General features: G+C 35.3%; 1 protein-coding gene across 3 annotated transcripts in view; it reads right to left on the bottom strand.

The window, feature by feature from the left end:
- The window catches only part of TBCK (TBC1 domain containing kinase), a 105,199-nt gene that overhangs the window by 39,019 nt on the left and 43,492 nt on the right, over nucleotides 1–22,688 (bottom strand). For all 3 annotated transcript variants that reach the window (XM_062574904.1, XM_062574906.1, XM_062574907.1), the window contains 4 exons: nucleotides 21,977–22,060; nucleotides 18,433–18,518; nucleotides 11,294–11,330; nucleotides 9,411–9,572 (listed from right to left, as the gene is read on the bottom strand). In XM_062574904.1, the coding sequence (XP_062430888.1) occupies nucleotides 9,411–9,572; nucleotides 11,294–11,330; nucleotides 18,433–18,518; nucleotides 21,977–22,060 (369 nt within the window). The remainder of the gene's footprint in view (nucleotides 1–9,410; nucleotides 9,573–11,293; nucleotides 11,331–18,432; nucleotides 18,519–21,976; nucleotides 22,061–22,688) is intronic.

Here is a 22,688-nt window from a genome sequence, read left to right as displayed (position 1 = left end):
AGGGATCTCTGGAGATCACCTAGTTCAACCCTCCTGCTCAGGTATGGTCACATAGAGCACACTGCCCAGGACCATGTCCAGACAGTTTCTGAACATCTCCAAGGATGGAGTCTCTACAACCTCTCTGGGCAAAATGCCTAGGATTTTTCCCCCATTCATATAAATTACTGATCTGACTAGAAAAATCCATAGAAAGAATTTTTCTTTAAGCTCTTTACTGTCACTGCTTGATTATCAAAATTATACATGAAACACCATTTCAGAACTGGTCTTTCACTTCCCTGAAAAATAAAACAATGGCTACTATAAACTCATGCAGAAAGCAATGAATAGAATTTTACCGCTACCTGGTAACCCATCTGTGTCCCTGTGAAAATTTATTAAATTTCTTAAAATTGTACTTTCCATACTGTAAATATTCTAAGACGCAGTCTACTTGGAAATTTCTTAATTTATCTTGGTGCTAGAGTGAGAGACAGAACAGAAAAGGTTCTAGTTCAATCAGATGAAGGAAGTAAATGCTGAGACTTCTCTTTTTCTAACTGTCCCCAAAAATACAATGCAAGATAGCAAGTTGGATCTGCCTCTGAACAGCTCTTCCAGTAATTCTGCTCTTAGGCTCCAGGCATTCCCTTGAAAACGTCTCAACAGCTAGTGAGGCTGGAGCCATCCCCTTCAACCACCTGTTGTTTTGACCAGAACTCAATTTCACTACAACTTTTAACTCGCATACTTCAATAGTTTTGAATGAGATTGCTCAGAATTTGAGTCAGCTCTGCCCAGAGCTGAAGCATCAACTAAAAAATTTATTGTAGAATATACCGCTGGCTTGTGCATCACTGACTGGAAGACCTACAAACAGGTGACACTATGTTGGTGAGAAAAAAAAAATCATGTATTTTTTTTAACATATGGACAGAAGAAACAGCAAGAGATTGTCTTGCTCCTTGCCTCGCTCTGAGACTAAATAATATGCGACTAACCTACCCCCTACAAATGCTCATTTTTGCAATGACAGAGGTTTCACCTGACACACCCCTGATGTGTACTTAGCTCATTTGTCACCATTTTCAGAATACAGGCTGCATTCTTCACATACAATGCAAGCCCTTCCCAGTTTGGATACCAATCATGTCCTTCCTGAACAAGTTTTGTCCTTCAATGTCCTTCATCATAATACTCCAGAGTCCTGAATTTTACTGCAAACTTGCAAGAATGTAAGTTCTTTGAATATGGGTAAGTAAATGAAAGGGAACTGACAGAAATCAAAGTATGATAGAGCTAAGAATTCACTTAAAGACTATTTCTTCTTTCTCAGTCTTTATTTTAGCCTAAATATTTTCCTGGCTATCAGACTGCAGTGTCTGTGCAATTCTGCATAAGTAGGTATATGTCTCTATTAACAGGCTTGACATACATATACCAAAAATATATCTACAATCACACAGAAACGTACTAATAACATACATTTTAAAGAGGAATTTTAACACTGCAGTACTTCTTAGAGCCCAAGACCCCCTCTGCAATTCCCCTTCTCCCCAACTTTTCAAAGCAGTGGTTCATTTGGCCACCAAAACCTTCTGCAAATACTCAGCATCAATAGTACTAATAACTTGTTATTTTCATTTTCCTGAAAAAAATGAAAATGAGTATCATCTTTCCATCTATTTTTGCAACTCATTTGAAATCTCTCCTCAATTCACAAGTAGAAGACTAGTGGGAAAACCATTTAAATCTTTACAAATGCATTCTGCAAAAGGTAGATAAAAAAAAAAAAAGATACCCTATTAGCCACCTTGCTCTATCAGTAACATTTTCCACAGTTTTAGAATGAAGTAAGTCAAGTGCAAACTCTTGCTTTCTAAGCACTAGTCAGATGCTGAACCAATTGGTATGCTCATAACTTCAGTAAAACTGGAAAAAAAAAAAGAGCAGATTTTCCCGAAATACTTCTGTAGAAAGAAAATAGTTCAACTACTCAAGAAGCAAAGCTAAGATAGAAGTATCCAGAATTTCATGTCCCAATGTCAAAAAACGCAGTTACATTTGCCAGGTCTACCTACTTGTACCCCCCCCCCGGGTAAAGTCGCACAAAAGCCTACGTGACTAATAGCCATGTACCATTCCACTCTCCAAATCCCCCTTTTGCTATGAGGAGTACATACAGCTTGTATCAAGGAACAGGAGATGCAAGTTGCACAATACACACTGATTCTACGACATGTACTGAGGAGATTCTGCTGACGAAACCACCTTTCCCCTTTTTATCATCTACTATTATCTTTAGATAGACAGTCCATTGCTACAGGATATAATTTGATTTTCTTCTGCAAGTGATAAGTACAGAGCAGCAAGGACAAATTAAAACCAAATAAAGCATTTGAGCTTTTTTTTCTTCAGAGTTTCACCCAAACTAACATTACTCTACAGTCACAAGAAGGCAGAAGCCATAGAGCTGCGTGGCTCATGTAGCTAGAAGTGGAAAATGTGAATAATTAAAGAATTCAGAGCTTTAGGTAAAATGACATCAATTTTAGATTTTGACACTACAGAACAGCCTTGGTGAGCAGGTGTGCCCTAACAAATTGCTCTGCTTCTGTACCAAAGCCGGCTTTCAACCAACAGTGGGCTATAAGCCAAAAATAAAAGAAATTGAAGAAAAAAAAAACCCAGCAGCTATGCACGGTTTCTACTTCATAAATGCCACTATTTACCAACAATAAATCTTCAGAATTGCATTATAAAATACACCTGCCACTTGTATTTCAAAAAACCCTCCAGCATAACAAGGATAGGAATATGTTGAGATTAACATGGTTCCATAAATACCAGTCCAATCTATATGTGTTAAGAAAAATGTTATTTACATTTTATTTCAGATATCTTTTAACATTTTTTATTTCATTTTTTTATATTATGGAGTTACACTACCATCATCATGCACAGTATAGTATATAGACCAAAATATGTTTTTTTCCTTCAGATGTACTGTAATTTGGAAAAGCAGACCAGCTCCACTAACTCTACGATAAATCACTTTGCAGTGTCATCTTTCATAAAGGACAAAGATTTTGAACCCAGACAAGTTACAAAAAAGCCATGAGCCAAGACTTCATTGCTGAAGTTATGAGAAAAGTTCCCTTTTAGAAGAGCAGTTATGTCTTCTCTCCCCTAGAGCCTTAATCTAAGAAACAGAACATTCTATATTTTCAAAATTGTATGATAAAAAGTTAGACCTTATTCCAAAGAGTAGATTACCTTGATTTTTCTACTCAGATGGAGAACTCCACTGTATCTCTTTCAACCTCTTCAAAGTTGGTGTTTTGATCTCAAATAAAGCTTTAACTTTTATCCAAGAGGAAGATAAAGAATAAAATAACTTAAATGGAAACAGGCACCATATATGTGCAAATTCAGTGTGGACTTGGTGGCCAACTGCCATTTATTCCTTCTACCAAATCTTAAATCAACTGAACTACGAATGTCAATAAATACTGCCACAGATGTGGGTAGATACAGGTTTTTATGAAGAAAAGGAGTGGAAAGTAAAGTGGTAGCTATCAAGGTATTATTTATATATATATATATATGTATGGTAAATTTGGCTATTTCTTTGATGCACATCTGATTTTGCTGCTGTTGGCAGAAACATCTGTCTGAACTGCACCATACAACATTAGTGCAGGTTTTCCACTATTTTTTAATGCTTAGTTCATTTCTGAGTTGGATATAATCCTTCTAAGCATTTATATGGCTTTTTTTGCTATGGAATTCAGCTTTTTGGTATATCACTCTAATGGCAACAGACTCTCTTACTGCAGAAACTTGTTGCACTGGACTGCTTTGCCACAGCCAGTCTGTCTGGACTTGGCACCTGAGAATCTTCCTTTAGAAGCACTGACTAGAATAAAGACAGCAAAGAGACACACTCCTTAGCGACATAAAAGGAAAGAACAAACAAACAAAACCCTTCTTCCCCCCAAATATATACAGAAGATAAGGTTATGGTATGAACTAATGAACAAGGCTTAGTTGAGAGTACAGATTGTGATTTTATTCTCATATCTAGGTTAGGCATTTACTTATTCTCTAATAGCATCTGTTTCATTTTTTTCATAGATTGCCTGACCCCTTTTCAACACCATAACGAAACTCAGTATTTCCCTGATAATTTTGGCAGAGATTGCATCCCTCTGAAAGAAGATCTGCTTGCCAGGCCCCATGCTGGGCTGAGTTAGGGCTTGAGTCAATTGGTCTATGGGATTCTTCGACAGTTTGCAGAGAGCTGTAAACATCCAGATGCTTCCTTCTTGGGTCTATTTCCTAAAAAAAAAGGTGCCAGTGACTTTGTACTACTTACAGTAACTCAGTAAAGTAACCAAGTTGAGCTACAATGATCACATGTTTTTTTTGACAAGGCACAGCATACCTTATCACACAGACTTAAGGAAAAATGTTAAAGATGTAAGTAAAGCAGAAAGTTTTAAAGTAAAACTACCTGGTTAGCACTAAAGACATGAAACAGCCATCCAGATTACGGATTTGCTGATTTACAGGATGCAGACACATTCAAACTGGCTTACAACAGGTAGCGATTGGTCTGGAAGCACAGAGTTGGGCTTATGTTGATGGTACCTTGGGAATCACTCCACAGTAGCGGCATATCATCATTAACTTCTCATTTCCCTGCCACACTGTCCTCCTGTAAGTCACACTTAGATAAAGGAAAAACAAAGGTAATGCATAATATATTTGCTCTCTTTGCATCATGTAAATGGGATGAGATTTGCTAAATTTCAAAACTACATGAAAAGAATTTGCAAAGACTCCAGGGTCAGTCTTGCTCGTTTGTCTGAAACGCTACCTGCTCCGTATCTTCTTTGACATTTATATTCTTTGAATAAAGTTTGAATAAAGTTTATAGGTAAAGTTTTGCAAACACAAAGAGAAAAGAACTAATGTATCTTTATACTTTCCCTGAAAGAAGGAATGAAAGCATGAAAAAAAGCCCTTGGGGTAGTAATTTCATAAACAATATAATTTTACCTATATTATAGCAGTCTCTTAATGTCTCCTTTATACAGTCGCATCAGGAATGAAGTCGGATTTTTGCTATTATTACAGTAATATGGGTTTTCCAGTATTACTAATTAAAACATGTATTTTCTGGAACCACCCATAGTCTGTCAAATACTACAAAAAGAATTCCTCACCTATGAGAATACTTAAAACTCAATATTGCCAAAGCACTTAAATTCTGAGTAGCATTGCTGCTCCTACAAATTTGGAATAATAATTTTAATCACAAGTCTTATCAACTACATCATTATCAGCTACATCATTGTGATTGACATAGAACGAAAACTAAATTCCTTTTGTTCAGCAACACATCATTTCAGTTCTCCCTATAATTACAGGTATAGGCATCAGAATACGGAAGAAGTTTGTTAAATCCACAGCTCTCAAAGATAAAAACATACCCTTGAAATAACATTGGCTACGACTATAGCTAATTTTCAAGTAGAGTAAAGGATATAGATGAAAAATGAGGGCTTTGCCATTCATAAGCAATCAAGGTCAAGGAATTCTAAAAGAAACGGAAGGTCCAAAATATGATTTTGACGACAACATACTATTAATAAACATAAAACACAAAACAAAACAAAATCCCACAAATCAGGACCACCATTTTTTTTCTGCCACTACAGAAGATAAGGGCAAGCATTTATGTGGGTACAACACAGTTATTTACATTTTTTTGATGTAAAACTTGTAATGTCACAGGCTCCATTCGAGCAAACTATTTTTAGTAGAAGACAGAATTGTCAAAAGCCAATTCATAACATAACAAGTCCCGAGCATAATACAGCGTTCCACAGCAAAAACACAGTCAGTGCTATGGCATGTTTTTTTAATGCATGGACTCCTTACACACTGTGAGAAGAGTAACTGTCAACTCTATCACTTGAAAGAATACAAGGACAAACAACAATCATTCTTTGAAGCAAAGTCTAAAGTAATCCCTCTACTCACTTCAGTAGAAGTTTACAATTATACAGGTAGAAGACTTACAGGCAGATTTGTAAATCTTGCATCTTAACTTGACTGGATGAACTATATCCACAGAACATTCTGTATCTCCTACTTTGTATCCTAGTAATCTGCTTGGGCATGGGCATATTCTAACATACACAAAATATCCTTAGCTGTAAGTATTTTTGCATTGCCAGATTAGACTCAAAAATCTACCCAAAAGCACAGTGATTTCATAATTATGGCGACATGATATCCTGAGGAAAGAGAAACCTTTATACAACTGAAATATAGATCATCTCAATGCCCAACTACTTTAACACCTGTCAAGGTCAAATAAACCTCTGCCAAAGACAGCCAAAGTTGCAAGAATAACATTTCTTCAGATGAAATTACCTTAGGCTGACAAAACATTTTAAGGATGGCAGAATCACTTAACTACATAAAGTACCACAGAACTACTCTGCATTTCTCTAATTCATGGTGACATACTACCCTAGAGTCAAAATTCAGTCTCAAATACAGTGTTAATTTCCCTATGCCAAGTAAAGAAAAGAGCAAGTTTTCTTGTATCATCATCTCAGTAAAATTCAAATACTTGGAATTTTAAAGTAGCATGTTATAATTAGCTTTTATTTTTTCTTCCTGGTCACAGAAGTCAATTTTTAGATGAAGCCATAGGCAACAAATAGTAACCATAAAGGAATGTTATTCTGGAGAAAATGAAATCTTGGGTAAGAGAGAACTGAAAATAACAAGTAATGCCCATCATACAGTTAAAATACAGTCAATGCCTCGAGATGAGCATTGTAAAGGATTTTCAGGACCAAGCAATCAATAATAGCATTGTGTCCCTTCTTTTTCTATCATTTACTTCGTCAAACAATAACTGAAACTGCATTACGTGCAGTGACCTCAAAATAAAGATACGCGTATTTAGAACCAGGGTAGGAAACAGGGTAGCAACAAGAAATGTGTTTAGGAGTGTTCCATAAAGTTGCAAGACTGCAGTAAAATAGATTTATCAGACTGGAAGGTAAGTTACTTTCACTGGCAGCCTGAGATAAGCTACTCGGGTGTATAGAAAGCTCAAAACCCACAGGAGTTTCAGGCTGTTGAGCAACATTTGATTTTAGATTGAAATTATCGCAGATGTTCCGAACAACAAAAGCCCCTCCCCAGGGTGACACAGTTTTAGGTAAAGGTTGTCTGTAAATTAGTTTCAGTAAATTCCCAGGCATGGCACACAATTTATTTTAACCAAGATAATGAATAACCTGGTTGGAAGACATTGGTGCCAAAAGCCTAAGTAGCCAATACTTCTTCATAAGAAGTAAGACTTAGGTTAGAAAGAAAAAGCACAAGGTCATGAAAAATTATATATTCAAAGAAACTATTGAAAAGTCTTAGCTAGCCCTGTAACATTTTAAGTCACGCTAGTACTTTCATTTTCATTCTTTCCTCAGTTTATATGCTTTGCATTAATCTCACAATATTCAATTGTGACACTACTGGCATTCAAAAACATTGCAGATATCAACAACATTTTAAAAATGCTTTTCAGAAGTTAACACCATTCTACTAGAATGTTACCTATTAGAATGTTAGCAGTCAACATAAACCATAATCAGCAGAAAACACACACATTATAATACTACAGATTTTATCGATTTAGTTTTACTTGCATAAACATGCATTATGAGAAGTAATATGTTCTTATACATGACCTTAGCACGAAGTACTTCAACTCTCAGTAAATCAGTTGGTTCAACATAAACTGGAATATATAATTTAGAACCACTCGAGGAAAAAAATATCAGGAGAAATGACTTTAGGCAAGAAAATAAGTAAAATATTAATGAACCTATATTTAGCCAAGATACATAGCTAACAGATGAGGAGCAGGAGAGGGAAGAGAAAAGATTGTTTAATTCTGCACTCACCTTTCAGACCATCTGAAGATAGCCAGTTAAGTTTAATAAGGGCATTTGAAATGACTAAGCATATAGACCGAAACTGAAAAAAGATCTCATTAAATGAAGTAGCCTAATTAAATTTCTTATAAATTGGAAAATATAGTAACAATTGCATAGTAGAAACTGAACAGAAAGGCAGCAGAAAAGCAGAAATTTGAAACTGGACACACATTCAAGGGCATACAGTGAGACAAGAGCTGCGATGGTATTTAGAGAAACCACACTGCTTCACCTGTGAGAACATGCTGAACCTGACAGGCTGACCTATGGAACTATGAACAGAGAGCCTGCTTGGTGCCATATCCTACTAGCCTTTTAAAATCCTGCAGCTGTGGAGACTGCTGTACTTAAAAGAGCATTTCAGTTTAAACTCTCTTCCAAACTTGATTCTGTCATTCAGTTCTTCAGAAAAAGAATGACCTCTGTTTAAATGAATGATAATTCATTTAAATGGATGGAGCCCACTAAATCCATACAAAAGTTAAAAGCTCTCTTAAGAAAAAGCTAGACAATTAAAACAGTGCCACCTCTTAAGATTAAGACCCCACCAAGACCTTGACTATATTAGTAAGGTTCTGGATTGGAGAGGCAGAAGTAATACAAGCACAGGAATATATTCTAGGTGAAACACTCTTCAAATTCACAATAAATATTAGGTAACCACAAATTTAAACACATCTTTCAGTTTACAGAACTTACTTAGTTCAAATGCATTCTAGTTTCTCACCAGAAGCTTGCTAATAAAACCTAAACTCCATGGTTAACCGCGCTCTTTTAAAAAAGATGCCACACTTGTTTGTACAGATATGTCAACAGAATCCCACTGTCCAGGACGGCAGAACTTCTGTACAATCATTATGGAGCCTCCAATCTGACTGCAAGGGTTCTTTTGAAAGCTTTACATTTCAAATACTAACTGCCTTAAAACAGAGTAATTTTAATAGCTTCTAAACTGTTTTCCATACTTCTTGTATATTATTTACTTCCACAGGAAACATTTAATTAACTTTGAAAGAAAAATCACTTGTACCAGCAAAGTAAAACTGTTCAGAACAGCAGCAAACTTCTTCAGTAAGAAATTCCAGCCAGCTACACTGTTTCCCTATGTCTTAAAGAGTTCAGTACTCATGAATTATTTAAAATCATTCTAAATTGCACAAGGAAGTACTCCAAAATTCACCTGGAAATGATAATGAGGTAAATCAGTTCATTCTGATGACAGCAAAAAGACTTCCACCACCTTCCTCTCGCTGTTATCTAGAGCCTACCTAAATCTTAACAACATTCCAAAACACATGCAAGGTCTGAAATATATATACATATGTACCTGTAGGCACATCCTTCAACAGCAAGACACTGGGGGAACAGAGAGAAAGTAGGAAGAACTAGTTTTTTCTATACCTGGTAAGTCTGAAAAAAGGAGAATGCATTCGTTGAATCCATTAGCCAGAAGTCGATCCCTTAGTTGCTGAAGTATAGCCACTCCAATACAGAATGGGAAGGAGGAATTTCCAAGCAGTAATGTATCCCACAGGTGAAAAATTTTGTGCAAAGGAAAGACATCTGTGTGATAAACAGACACAACAGTAAGCAGCAAACAAACAACCAAACAAGCAAAACAACCAAACCAAAAAACTCCATAAACATTATTACACACAAACACACAGAGTAAGTAATCTGTACAGCCTTCTTTTTTCTTCTCTCTTCTCCTCCCCCCCCCCCCCTTAACCTATCTCATGGTTATTGCTTTCTTATTTGGGATTAAACAAGATTAAACTTAATTTATTTTCATACGTAGATTTATTATTCTGTAAATCATCAATATCTCGTTATCATATACTTAGAAATGTTCAGGTTTTCAGGTCTTAAACAGCCTCCCCTCATTAGGCAATTTCTTTTTCTTTTGCTACAACGTAACTATGTGGGAAGACAGTTTTTCAATATCAGTTTTTCAATAGCATGAAGACATTCAGTGAATCAGCAAGCTCAACTACCTAAAATTAGAGAAGAAAATTGGCTGAACAGAGCAAAAACATCAGCAAAATAAAGGAAAAATAGGGAGGAAGGCCTATAGTTAAAAAAAAAAAAAAAAAAAAAAAAACTGAAGGTAGCTCTCCTAAAATAAGTTCTCTTTCAGCTAAGTAGTTCCAACATTTTATTTTCATTCATTGCCAAAGAAACCATTTTCTCAGTTTTCCAAAGGGGGTGATTCTCCTGAAGATTTAGAAGAACAGATAACTGAAAGAATTAGTCTAGAACTTAGGGAATTACAGTCAAGAATCACCCTAAATTCTTCGATATTTCAGAGAAGTAATCCTTCAGCTCTTTTCATTCCCCTCTCCACTTCTTTTTTAATTTAAAGTCTGCCAATGCTGACATGAAATGAAAAAAAAGAAAAAAAGTACTGATATCTTTAAGGAAGATAAGTGAGCTTTCTAGACTCACTTTGTTAACTCTTTCTCCTCCCTTATTAGAAAAGTTCATCATATCATGAAGCTCCTTTTATTCCAAATACACATGCACAAATACCATACTACAGTAGTACTACACAATAAAAATATGTTAAGGTATAATAAAACAAAGCTTGCTTTTTTGGCTTTTATAAGCAAAGTGACTATCTTTCTTACCATAATCCATGGGAGAGGGGAACACAGAGCAGAGAAGCAGGGGGAGGGGTTGGTGGGTGTAGAGATCTTTTTATTATATTTTTCCCCACTAGATAAAGCTTCCTTTTCACATTCCTTAAATGCCACATGCATAATATTGTTCAGTTCAAATTTAATACTGTTGCTCATTCAGAAATAAGAAAATGTTAATAATTGTCAAATTAGGGCAGAAAGTGCAATGTGACAGGCACTGCTAAGACTCAAATCACAACATACACATTCCTGCAAATAATGATTGACCTGCTAAATGATAGTTACACCATAATTAGGAAGGCTTTATGTGAAAAAAAAAAAGGAAAAAAATTACACTTAAACACCAGAGATACATAACTTTAATCTCAAACAAAACCATAACTTCTCCCCCCTCCAAGTGGGTCGGGGAGGGGGGGAGGGTAGAAGGGTTTGTTGAGATATGCATTAAGTCATAAAGATGTTTTCCAGCATATGACCAACATGCTTCAAGAATCCTGGGTGTTCCTGTCAATGCTAACTACAAGTTGAACCTGCAGGCTACCAAAGACTGAAGCCTTTCCCTTTAAAATTGAAGGGAACATTCCACAGGAAAAGAAGAAAAATTAAACACAAGAAAATTTAGTCAGTAAAAGAAAGCATACTCACGTGTAAACATTGTAAGAAACCAAGGAATAGCATAAAGCTGCAAAAGGCGTGGGGAAAAAGAAAGAACAAAAACTCACATTTTATTAAGAGTCACACTAAGTTTTTGCTTGGGTCAATTTTCTACAACACAAAAAATTACCCAGCTTGACATTTATGTATTTAAAATAGGAAATAACTCCCATGGCTGAACTATCATCATACAACTTCTAGCCCCTCAAAAGAAGCTTGTTCCTCCCCCAATCCTCCATTCTCATCTCTTATTACTGTTTTGTGATGCTGAAATAAAAGAAAAAATTCAGTATATTTGCAAAAAATTAGTCTCTGTAAAGTCTTAAAGAGCTCAAACATCTGCTCTATTAGACTGCCAGAGTTCTCGCCTTACATATGTATACTGCTAACTCAGAATTAGTGAGGAAAGCCTGAACAAATACAAACCAATTTGATTCAATATATATTTTTGCTACAGACCCTCCTCCCCCCTTTTTTGAATAAATAATTAAGCGCAAATCATACTTTCCAATGGAAAAATACCTGTATATTTCTATGATCATATTTATTAAAATGCATACTTTTCAGTAAAAGGCAGTAAAAATAGTTTCTCAAACATATACTGTCAGTTATTAACACTTCAAGCATTTGTGTTGCTGCAAGTTGACATTTCAAGACAGGTGTCATCTGAAGGATTTGAGGCAGCTTCAACACTTACACTACTGTGAGTCAGCACGGGAACCTGTGCTGACTGTAATGGCTATGGAAAAATCCTTGGTCTCTGCAAGGCTTTCAGCCTGGAGTACTCATTACACAATATGCATTAGAATAGTTAAGTATTTATTACAATTCAGTATGCATCAGAGCAGTTAAGTATGATACCTTAAGAGTGTCTTAATTTTGAATAAAGCATTCACTATGTTGAAGGCAACAAAACCTATTTTTGTGAAATGTCAAACAGCATGGAAAGTTCCTCTCAGGGGACTTTCCAAGAGTCAGGAATACAAGAGTCAGACTAGCACTGTTAACATTTTACTCACTTACATAGCTCATGAGTTCTGTTTTCCATTTCTGAAGATTTACAGTTACACATAAAGCTTAATATATTACGTTTTAGCTCACAAAAAGTGCAAGTTAGTCCTCCCATTACGCTTTCCCTGAAGTAAACAAATGTGAAGCACAAAACATAATTTATACTACATTAATAATTCACCCCTCATTCCATAAACTCTTAACTTGGTTGTGGCATTGACAAAACAATGCACATATTTGTTGCAAGTTTCTTTAGCACCACACTTTCTAAATTCTATTCCTACATCTTCATCTGAGTATCTGATAGTATCCAGCCCACACTGTCCTTAAGACTAACAAACCTGAGATAACCAGTCTGTTCAGCACTTCCAATATTCAAGCAGTTTTATAAAGATCGGCCTTCAATTCTCCAACTGAGTCTAAGGCTAAAATCAAACAAAATAAATCCATCCCTCTCACTGTTTCAATCTTACAATATTATAATAATAATTAATAATAATTATTATTATTATTTATACTGCCTTCCTGAGTATATCTTTGAACTGAATAATAACATCCCTTTGTGCCTTGAAATATTCCCAGCAGTAGTTGTGATCAGCTAATACCCATTTACCTGCTTACTCACATGGAACATCTTGCTTTCCATGCACTAGGAAAACAAGCATTCCTAGGAGCCTGAGGCTCCTCTTTGCTCTGAGATGTACCTTCTGTGGGAATCATTTTTGGAAATACATTACTTCATTGGAATTTGAAAGTAGTTACTTCCCGCTATACATTTATGTTATAAAAACATTTTAGCAAAATAGATCAACACTTTCTCCTAATTTCACACACAGACACCTGTATCTTGTGTGTATAGATACGCAGGGACATACATGCAAAGGTAAAATCTGAAATATTGAAGAGATTATTAAAAGGTAACCACAACGCAAAGCAATGCTTTGCTATAAACTATCCTCACCAAACCTCTAACAAGCTACAACAAAAAATAGGTCAAATTGTAATTAAATAGCAGGTATTCGACAAACTTTTACTGATGAGAAATTTTTTCTTCTAATTTTTATAAATATAATGTTCTGAGACAAGCTACGGAGGTTATAATTAATACTTACAAGTAATTTAGTTACAAAAAGCAAAGAAAACCCACAAAACTGGTTTTATTATTTCACCATACAGGTCAAACTGAAAAATAGAGATGAAAAAGGAGCACTGCACATATCTGACCTGAAGTCCTCAAATAGCCTATCAAATTCATTTAGTTAAATGACTGCACTTCAAACATATTATTAGTAAATACTGCCCCCTAGCAATCACCAGTTAGAACAGCATTTTCCCATGTTCTTGTACTAACAGATTGTTGTTAAAATGGTTTCCAATCTTTTGCTACTGGACTGCAAAATGTAATGAGGTTGTGTATAAAACCAACAAACACTTCATTTTTTGGAGAGCTTGAGAGCTTTGTTGTAATTATCATTTTGCTTTGCTAGTAAAACATCACAGCTGTTTTGTGCTTCTAAGAAAGATTTCAGCCACTTCTACATGAGGAATGTGGTAGCCCCCTAATATCAGTAGCTGCTCAATCAATCTGAACAGAACCACAGATTTTTCAGTTAAAATTGAAATCCTTTGCCATTAGATTTACTTCATTGTAATCCTTCCATTCTCTCTATCTGAAGCTTCTTCTCCTACAAGCTGTTCTGCTGTAAAGAAGTCTGCTCTGTAACAGAGCTTAGAAACCCAGTTCAGTGTTTTCCAGAGTGAAGATGCTCGTTTGCCCATAGTTAGAAAACAATTATTTGAGAAGAGCATACTTCCCTTTAGATACTCAAAGCTCTCAAAGCCATTGGCTTGAATCTTGATGAAAACATTTTCATGAGGATTTTATCATTATCTCTTTATTATTATTACTGTCTGCATTATTTGTCTGCTTCTCCAGAAAAGGAGGCATTTATGCACTTGTTTCCATAGAAGACTAAGGGTTCAGTTGTAAAAGAAAGTAGTTTAGAAAAATATTTAAGTTCAGTAACTTTTGCTTCTATTCTAAAGACACTGTAGAAGGAATAGCAAGGAGCATGAAAGGAAAATGAGCATTAGTGCTCATTGATGGAGATGGTGGGGAATATTAGAAGGTATGCACAAGATTCTTGATCTGTGAAAATCCCTTAAGAACAGAATAGCTGACCTGTATGCTCCAGCCACAGTTTATGCTCAATAAGGCAGCTACAGTGGAGCTGCGCATCTGGCTGCAGGATAATGAAATTATTTAAGATTGAAGGCCTAAACTTTCCAAAGCATCAAAAATGCCAACATTATTCACAAGTTATTGTTTGTTATGTATCTACACAACATTTAAGTTCACTAAAATCCTCCAAGAAAGCTCACCCTCCACCCCACATAGAAATACCAACCTGAGATCAAGGTTAAATACCTACCATTAAAGATAACATGCACAATAGGGCTAATCATCATTCTCATCTTTTACAGAGTAATCCTCCTCTGACCATCTGCTATTCGATGCAGTGGGTTAACTTAAACTGATAAGGTACCTGTCATATCTCCACAAGCCATAAGAATAATTTATAGATATTAAATACATGCTATAGCATAGGGTTTTTGCTGCTATTTTCAATGCTCATACAACTTATGTTTGAGCCTTTCCTGCTCAAAGCTCAGGTCAAGTTTACAAGAATACAAGAGCTACCATACTAACTCACATTTTAGGGCAATGTGGACAATACTGTACATCCAACAGCAAGCAGCTCAGACGCTTCAGAAAAATGTGCTAAAAACACTGCAGCAGACAGATGTAAGATAATTCGTCTCCTATGTTAAGCTACTTTCTACATATTTTAGGCAGGTAATGGCTTAAAATCCAACTCACAAGGTTTTATATCTTCATTTTGTCATTTGAATTATCAAAGAACAATGGATATTCACGACCAGTTAAGGAATCCAATCTTTTTTTCCCAAGCCTGCTATACAAAAAGACAATTTGACATGGCTACACAGAAAAATAAGCAAAGGGTGAAACAATGATTCTCAGCTAAAAGGAGCAACACACTCTCTTGCGCCTTCATTTCACTATTCTGTCTTCCAAATACATGCAGATATGCTCATATTCAAGCACATAATGTGCTTAGACAACTGATCATATATTCAAACATTACAGAATGGCGCAAAAGTGTTTTGATGACTAAGGATGCAAAGAGGTTACAGACTGAATCCAGTTCTTTAATATTAAAGCCTACCCACCTATACTCTCTTACACAATCAAAATTTGAAGAATGACCATTTTCTTACAAAGTAAAAATACTAGCAAGAAATCTCTCTTCCAGATTCACCACTAAGTATTTGCGTAATAGAACTTGTGGAGACAAATGGAAATAAGATACATCAATCATAAGATTTTTTTAACTCCCAGTAAGAGGGAGCCCTACTACTGAACTTGCACATCACCAAAACCAATATAAGGGGTCTACCTATGATAGCAGCTTTAGCAAGATGGTATTAAGTAACTGCAGCCAGACTTTGTCATCTCTGTTAACGGCCAGTTGACAACTGTGTCTAGCCTCCATGATCTGCAGCTGAAAACTATTCAAAATAATTTATGGCTATAGTTACCCTTTAAATAACATAGCTCACTTCCTTGTTTTTCTTCAGTTCAGAATGGTCTGCTGTTGGTGTCAGAATTATTCAGTAACATACAGAGCAGGTACTATACAACATTAAATAGGGTGGGGACGGTTATAGACTTGGGGAGAGTGAGCAAAGAAGAACTGCAAGATTCACTGTATCTCTCTATTTACATGTAAATCACATAGCCATAGCAATGTACTTAATCCAGGCATCACATCAGCTAACAATATTCACAACTATTCAAGCTTTAGCAGTATTCAGTATTCTGAGCGCTACATGACCCAAAGCAAATGGGAAGGGTGCCAGGAAACAAAATCTTTCCTGCAGTGGGAGCCTATGTTTCAATGATGAAAGATTAACCAGGGTTTACTTTGATAGGATTAGTATTCAAGCACGAAACTCTGGTTCAGATCTCATTATTAAAGTGCGTATCCTTCACCTTGATGGATCCTGTGCTGTCTTGTTACAGGTACAAAAAGCCCCTCTCTCACTAATCTAGAAGGCAGAACAACACTTTTTTATTTAATGAGATGATTTAGAAAAGAGAGCTTCTCTTCAGAGCAGTTAAGTTTTAGAACTAGCATTTATATATAACAGTTTTCAAAAAAATATATATAACCCTGTTTTGCAATATCTACTGCACTACCTATTCACCTTCGATTCTAGACTGTAACTCTTAGAGAGATGGCTCACATTTGACTACGTGCTGTCCAATGATTAGCACAACACAAAAAATACACCACAAAGCAACTTTTAATTATTCCACTTGACTTTTATCTTGAAAGTTTTCAGCACAGAGAATTGCAACTGTATAAGCAGACCTTACGAGTTCTTGCAAGAGCAGCGAACACCCAAGATAGGCTGTTAGAGCTCTCATGCAGAGGAGAATAGTAGAAATGGAGACCAGTAAAATTGTCAGGATTTACATTAATACATTTTCAATGGGAACTAGCCTTCAGGACAAAATACGCAGAGGAATTGCTTTGGTTATCCTCAGGCTATAAAAATAAACAATGGATGCATTTACACAGTGATGCTGCAAACCTGATTCTCCTTCAGAAACTTAAACAGTGCTGTTACCTGTGCCTCTTACCCAGAACTCTTTAGGTATTCTGCAGCTGAGTACATTCTCCCTTCTCCCCACCCTCCGCTCATCTTCACCCCTTTTCTCAACCCCTCTACTTCAGATGTGGCTCATCAGTGATAAGTGTTGGCTTCTAAAAGCACCTCAATTTATAATGCAATACATTGGTTCTCTCTTCTGTTCATTTTAATGCCACATTATCTTTTAAATTTGGAAAATTCATATACAAGTTATTACATTAAAAATACTTTTACAGAAGAAAGCATGTTTGCTTTTTCATCAAAGTCTTTGTAAAAAGCGATAGTGAGTATCTGACAGTCCAAAGAGGCAAATTCACCAAGGATTTGTGTATGAGAAATGGATTTCATAGTCTTGGCCTTGCTGCTTCATTTTAGAGCATTTTTTGAATTTAAAAAAATGCATATTTGATAAAAGATGCATTACGTGAGCAAGAAATTTATATACATTTCTTATATATGAAATATTTATTTCTACATCATTATCTCCTGACTTATGTTTCCTTTTTCCATTTTAACCACTCAGTCATCCTGTCAAATGTATCCTGATATAAACCATATCTGTTAAAATATGTCCTTTCCGCAGCCTTGTCTAAATCCACTTTTCAGAAACATTATTCACAAACCTGGATAATACTAAATCAGGTAAACAAGCATTTTTATGGAGTATTATCTTGTCTTTCTGAACTATACATGGCTCTTTAAGTAGTGAAACTTCTCCCTTGTTTAGTGACAGCTAAGGTGAGGCCCTACAATATAAAGAAGGCCTTGTTTTGCTTTTACCAATATATCCCTCTCTATCACACTTTTGTCTGCATGTTCGTGTATAGTTTCCCATCTTAAAGATTTCTTCTGGGTTATATATTTGCTTAATGTTTCTGATAGACTCCAACATACTGCTAAGTATTTTGCAAGAACCAACAATGCACCTGCAGATTAAACTTCACTTGCATGTATTTTTTTCTATTATTTGTAAAGTAATGCATCTTTCAAGTGAATTGACTCACCTTTTAATTAGTTTACAAAAATATTGCTGTTGGTCACTCATGCTCACATTAATTTCTGTATATTAATCCAAACTTCAAAAATAAAATCACATATTTTACAGAATGATCTTAAAGGATAAAATGACTGGTAGTACCTTTATTGTATTTACCATGACAATAGAATGGGAACGACTCAAGTAAATAAAATAAAAATCAAAATGTTACCATTTTATGAGCGTTCTCAGAAAGGTTTATTAATATCATATTATCTTGCTTATTATAAACAATTGCTGAAATAGAACATGAGGGCAACGTTTTTTTTTCTTTTTTCTTTTTTTTTTTTTTTTTTTTTTTACACTTCCTCTGAACAATATTATAAGAAGCCTTAATACTTACATCTGGAATAAAGCCAATTTCATTAAGATGGTTACTCAGCTCTGGATCATGGAATGCAATCATTTGAGAGAATACTGTCAGGTATTCTGAAATGACAAGCAAGTTCAAGATCATTCCCAAAAATACAAGTTACCATATCCTGCTAATTCACAGAACAGCTGTAAGGAAGGAAGAACATTGATTTTGGAGGAAAAAAAATAAACTCAAAAAAAAAAAAAAGAAAAAAAAAAAAGAAAGAAAAAACACCCAGTAAGTGAATATCGCTATCCTCCTTGTCATTATATTCAACAGAGAAGGAGAATGGTTTTACATCTCCTTAGTACCTCTCAATTTGAATTTTCAACAATGGTTTACTTGGTTCATACTCCGATTTTAATGTATATTTCACATGCAAAGTTAAATACATTTCAGTATAAATGAGCCACATGATACCAACTGAAGCAACTTACAACATTGTTTCAAGGATTTCTAAGACCTAATTATTCTGATGAAACACAAAATATACACTTCTCAAATTGTATTCTGTGTAGTTTCTTTCCTATGTCTAATTTTATAGTCCAGAAGTTGATGCAAGTTTTAAGGTTACTACTTCCATGACCAGCAACTTCTTTTACGTTGTCTTTTTTTGAACAAAGCAAGATATTTACTGTAAAAAATCTAATTCATTACATCTTCAACATAACACATCAGGCTGAAAGATACAATTTAATGAAATGGCTGGAATATTACTTGCTTTTAATTGGAAGTGACAAGAGAATACAGTCATTGAGAGACTCCCTTGCCTCTCCCCAATTTTGTCCACATTGTCATATGCTTTGTGAGAATAAAAATGAAAAGGCAATGACACCACAGTTTCATAACAGGTGGCAATTCCTTTTTCTCCACACTCCCAAGGTGATAGCAACAGTCCCACTACAAATTATACTAGAAGAGAAAGGATGCCTTCTAGAATTTTACATCCAATTATTTTATTTTATTTTATGCTGGAGAAAAAAAAAAGGCTATAGACCACAAAACCCCTTTGGTATCACTGCTTCAGGCATCAGACATCACAGAAGCACCAGCCCCTCCTCTCTGGTATTGCATCTCTGTTATGCCACAGATGCCCTAGCAGTACCCAGCTGAGGAGTTAAGTGGTTGAACAGGCCCTTGCTGAGTTTTATGTCAGCAAGGCCAGACCATTTCAGAGCTATCTTAAGCATCTTTACACTATGCTATCTCACTTTCAAACCAAAGATATTCTTATTCACATTCACATGCATACAGGTTAGAAAAGTAACTGAATTTATACCTTACGTTCATACTACAGTGCATGCAGACCTTCAATTTCAAAAACAAAGCAAACAAAGAAACCTTCTCATGTCTGAAGTTTGCAGAATCAGTGCATCTTGCATCATCACTTCTCTGTATTCCATAAAACAGTAATCACAGGTAAGGTGCAGTAAACCAGTAATCCTATACGTTCAGCTGTGTGCACCAATGAAAGCAATTTCAAAATTAGTTTCCCTAAGTGCATTTGTTTTAAATGGAGATTCGTGCCCAGAGTGGTTCTGTACAGACACAAACCAGGTTGCTAAATATCATCTTTATTTGACTAGCCAGGTTCATGAAATATAATTATTGTGTGGGATTACGTGTTTCATTAAGGATCTACTGAAGACACACATTCCTTCAAGAAAACACATCACTTTGGTCCATTCAGTTGCTGTTGGTTGGGATTTTATTATAGGAATGTTTCGCTCACACAATTGGGCATTCCATATCCAAACATCTTTAACTGCTCTTGCATTCTATTTCCTGTAAGAAAATATATCTGATAAGCTTAGAACAAACAGCTGCCTTCACTGCTTAGGACAGGCTCAGAAATGAGGTATGTTGAATTTTGCAGTTTGAAAGATTAATCTTGTTGACCCTCATGTGGAAGCTAAAATTGCCACAAGCAATCAGATGGTATGTTCTTAACACTTACTTTCAACCCAATAAAGCAGAGAAGTTATATAGAAATTTTCTTTAAAACCATATCTATACATTGGTACTTGACGTAAGACACTAGGCAGACTAAACCAGTATACTGCAAGAATCCTAAAAAGTCCAGTCTTCCCGAGTCCTTGATGATATCAGATGTTACATAGCAACCCAGAAACCCCTGGACTACTGTTTCACAGAATCATACTGCCCTATATTCCTAACTTTTGTAAAGACTCCAGGGAATAACAGGAGGGAATTCTAAGGAGCAAAATTATTATTTTATGTAAGAGTATACCCCCTTGAGAAAAGTCTTTACCAAGCTATTAATCTTAAAGGCTAAAGCAGTTTGTTCTACAGGAACATTTGATATAATGCAAGTATTCTTTTTGTCTTTAGACCTTCACTGCCTCTTTTTTCCAGCAAGTGCTCTTACTCTACGGACAAAAGGATGCAAACACGTTCTCTCGAACTGCTTTACCACACTATTCATTATTTTATATATCAGTTCATATTGCCTCTTAACTATCATTTTTCTTAAGTAAATTCTCCTAACCACTGTGTTCTCGCCTCATGTTAGTTCTCTCCATATGCTCCAGCATGTAACTGCTTTTACATCTAATTGTTTTTTGTTGACCAGTTCTTAATTTCCTCTATTTTTAAGGATAAAGAAGTGACAAGACATTGTTTCTAAACTGAGCAGTTCTATCAGTTTATGTTGCACACAAAAGACTATTTCTTTATTCCATATCACAGTCTTTTTTAAAAAATGTAAAAAGTTGTTTGAAAAAACACTGATAATTTTTAAAATATCTCCAAGACAAATTATCTTGTCAACACAGACAGTACCAAGGTGACTTTCTGGTTCTTGACAACTTCTTGTTTTTCCAAGAAATTCACAGTTGATTTTAACATAGAACAGACATCTACTTCCCAGATATTGTTTTAATTTCTCCAAGTTACCTATATAGCTGCTGAAGAACAAACTATGGAACACTTTTCCTCAAGGTTCTCCAATCCCTGCCCTGTGTTGAACAACATTATCTCCTGTTCAGTATAATGCCCTTCAAGTATGTAACTTTCTGGACTTCCATTTTCTGAGGAGTTTCAGGTTTGTACTGTTCCTCTTCCTTGACCCCCTCTCAAGACAGTTCTCTATAACAATATGATTTTGACTACATGAAGGGTAAGTCTTCACAGTATAACAGTGGAAAGGTTATTTGCTCACTTCATAGCTTTGTGTAATTGACTGACTCTTACCTTGGACATTACACAGAGCAGTGTATTTCTTTTCAGACACCTGGATGTTTCTCCTGCTCAGAGCTTTACCCACTTTATTCTATTCCTGTTTTTTTTTTTTTAATCACTTCTATCACAGCTGGTGTGCTTATTTATGTAAAAAAAAAAAAAAATGAACATTTGAAAGATACAGGTAGGAATTTCTACAGTGTGATTCCATTTGTGTTCTAATTCTGTAACCACTTGAGAAAGTATATTTGTAACTCATAAATATAACTTAGAAATTCAGAATTAATTTTACCTCTCATAAAAGAAATATAAAAATAAGAGACTTACTGACCTTGAATAACATGAGAATTATCCTTCAGAAAGAAGTTATATAAATACTTGGGGATGAAAGCAGACATGCAAGCATATGCCAGAGCTGAAATAATTGAAAGAGATGTAACCACTGAGGTAATACAAACATGAATACTTAGAAGTGTTCATTATTAAGCAGAGACCAAGCATAAATATTTAACTCAATCTATACATTAGAATGATTGTGAAAACACAAAAAAGGGCACATTTCTCATTAAAGGATTTTAAAAGCTCCTAAAGAAGTCTCCTACTGTCAAGAGTAACAAAAAAAGCTGCCTGGATGTGATATGCTCCCAGTTTATTCCTATATTTCTTCTCAGTGACAAAGTAGAGATGATGAAAAGCCACAGTAATATCTGCATTAAAACGTGAGGATCCCATGATGAATAAAATGTTAAAGAGAAATGTTGGATAACTGCTTTGTTGCATTCTTCTATATTTTCTCCTATAGAACTTACACCTGGCTTATACCCACATCAGACTCATCTGAAATCTTGCTTCAGCTCAAATACTGAAGAGGATAGAATTCAGAGGAAAAACATAGGGCAGATTATTATTAAAATATTCTCAGAAAGATGAGCAAGAACATCTCAATTTTCCAGCTACTCTTTGCATATATATGAAGTAGAGATTAGCAGGTAAAAACATTTTTTAATCAGAAATTTTCCCAGGAAGATTTTTCCCACTTTTTC

This window comes from Rhea pennata, chromosome 4 (genome assembly GCF_028389875.1).
Source record: "Rhea pennata isolate bPtePen1 chromosome 4, bPtePen1.pri, whole genome shotgun sequence".
In the NCBI taxonomy this organism is placed as follows: Eukaryota; Metazoa; Chordata; class Aves; order Rheiformes; family Rheidae; genus Rhea; species Rhea pennata.
This window is presented reverse-complemented; position numbering and strand designations above follow the sequence as displayed.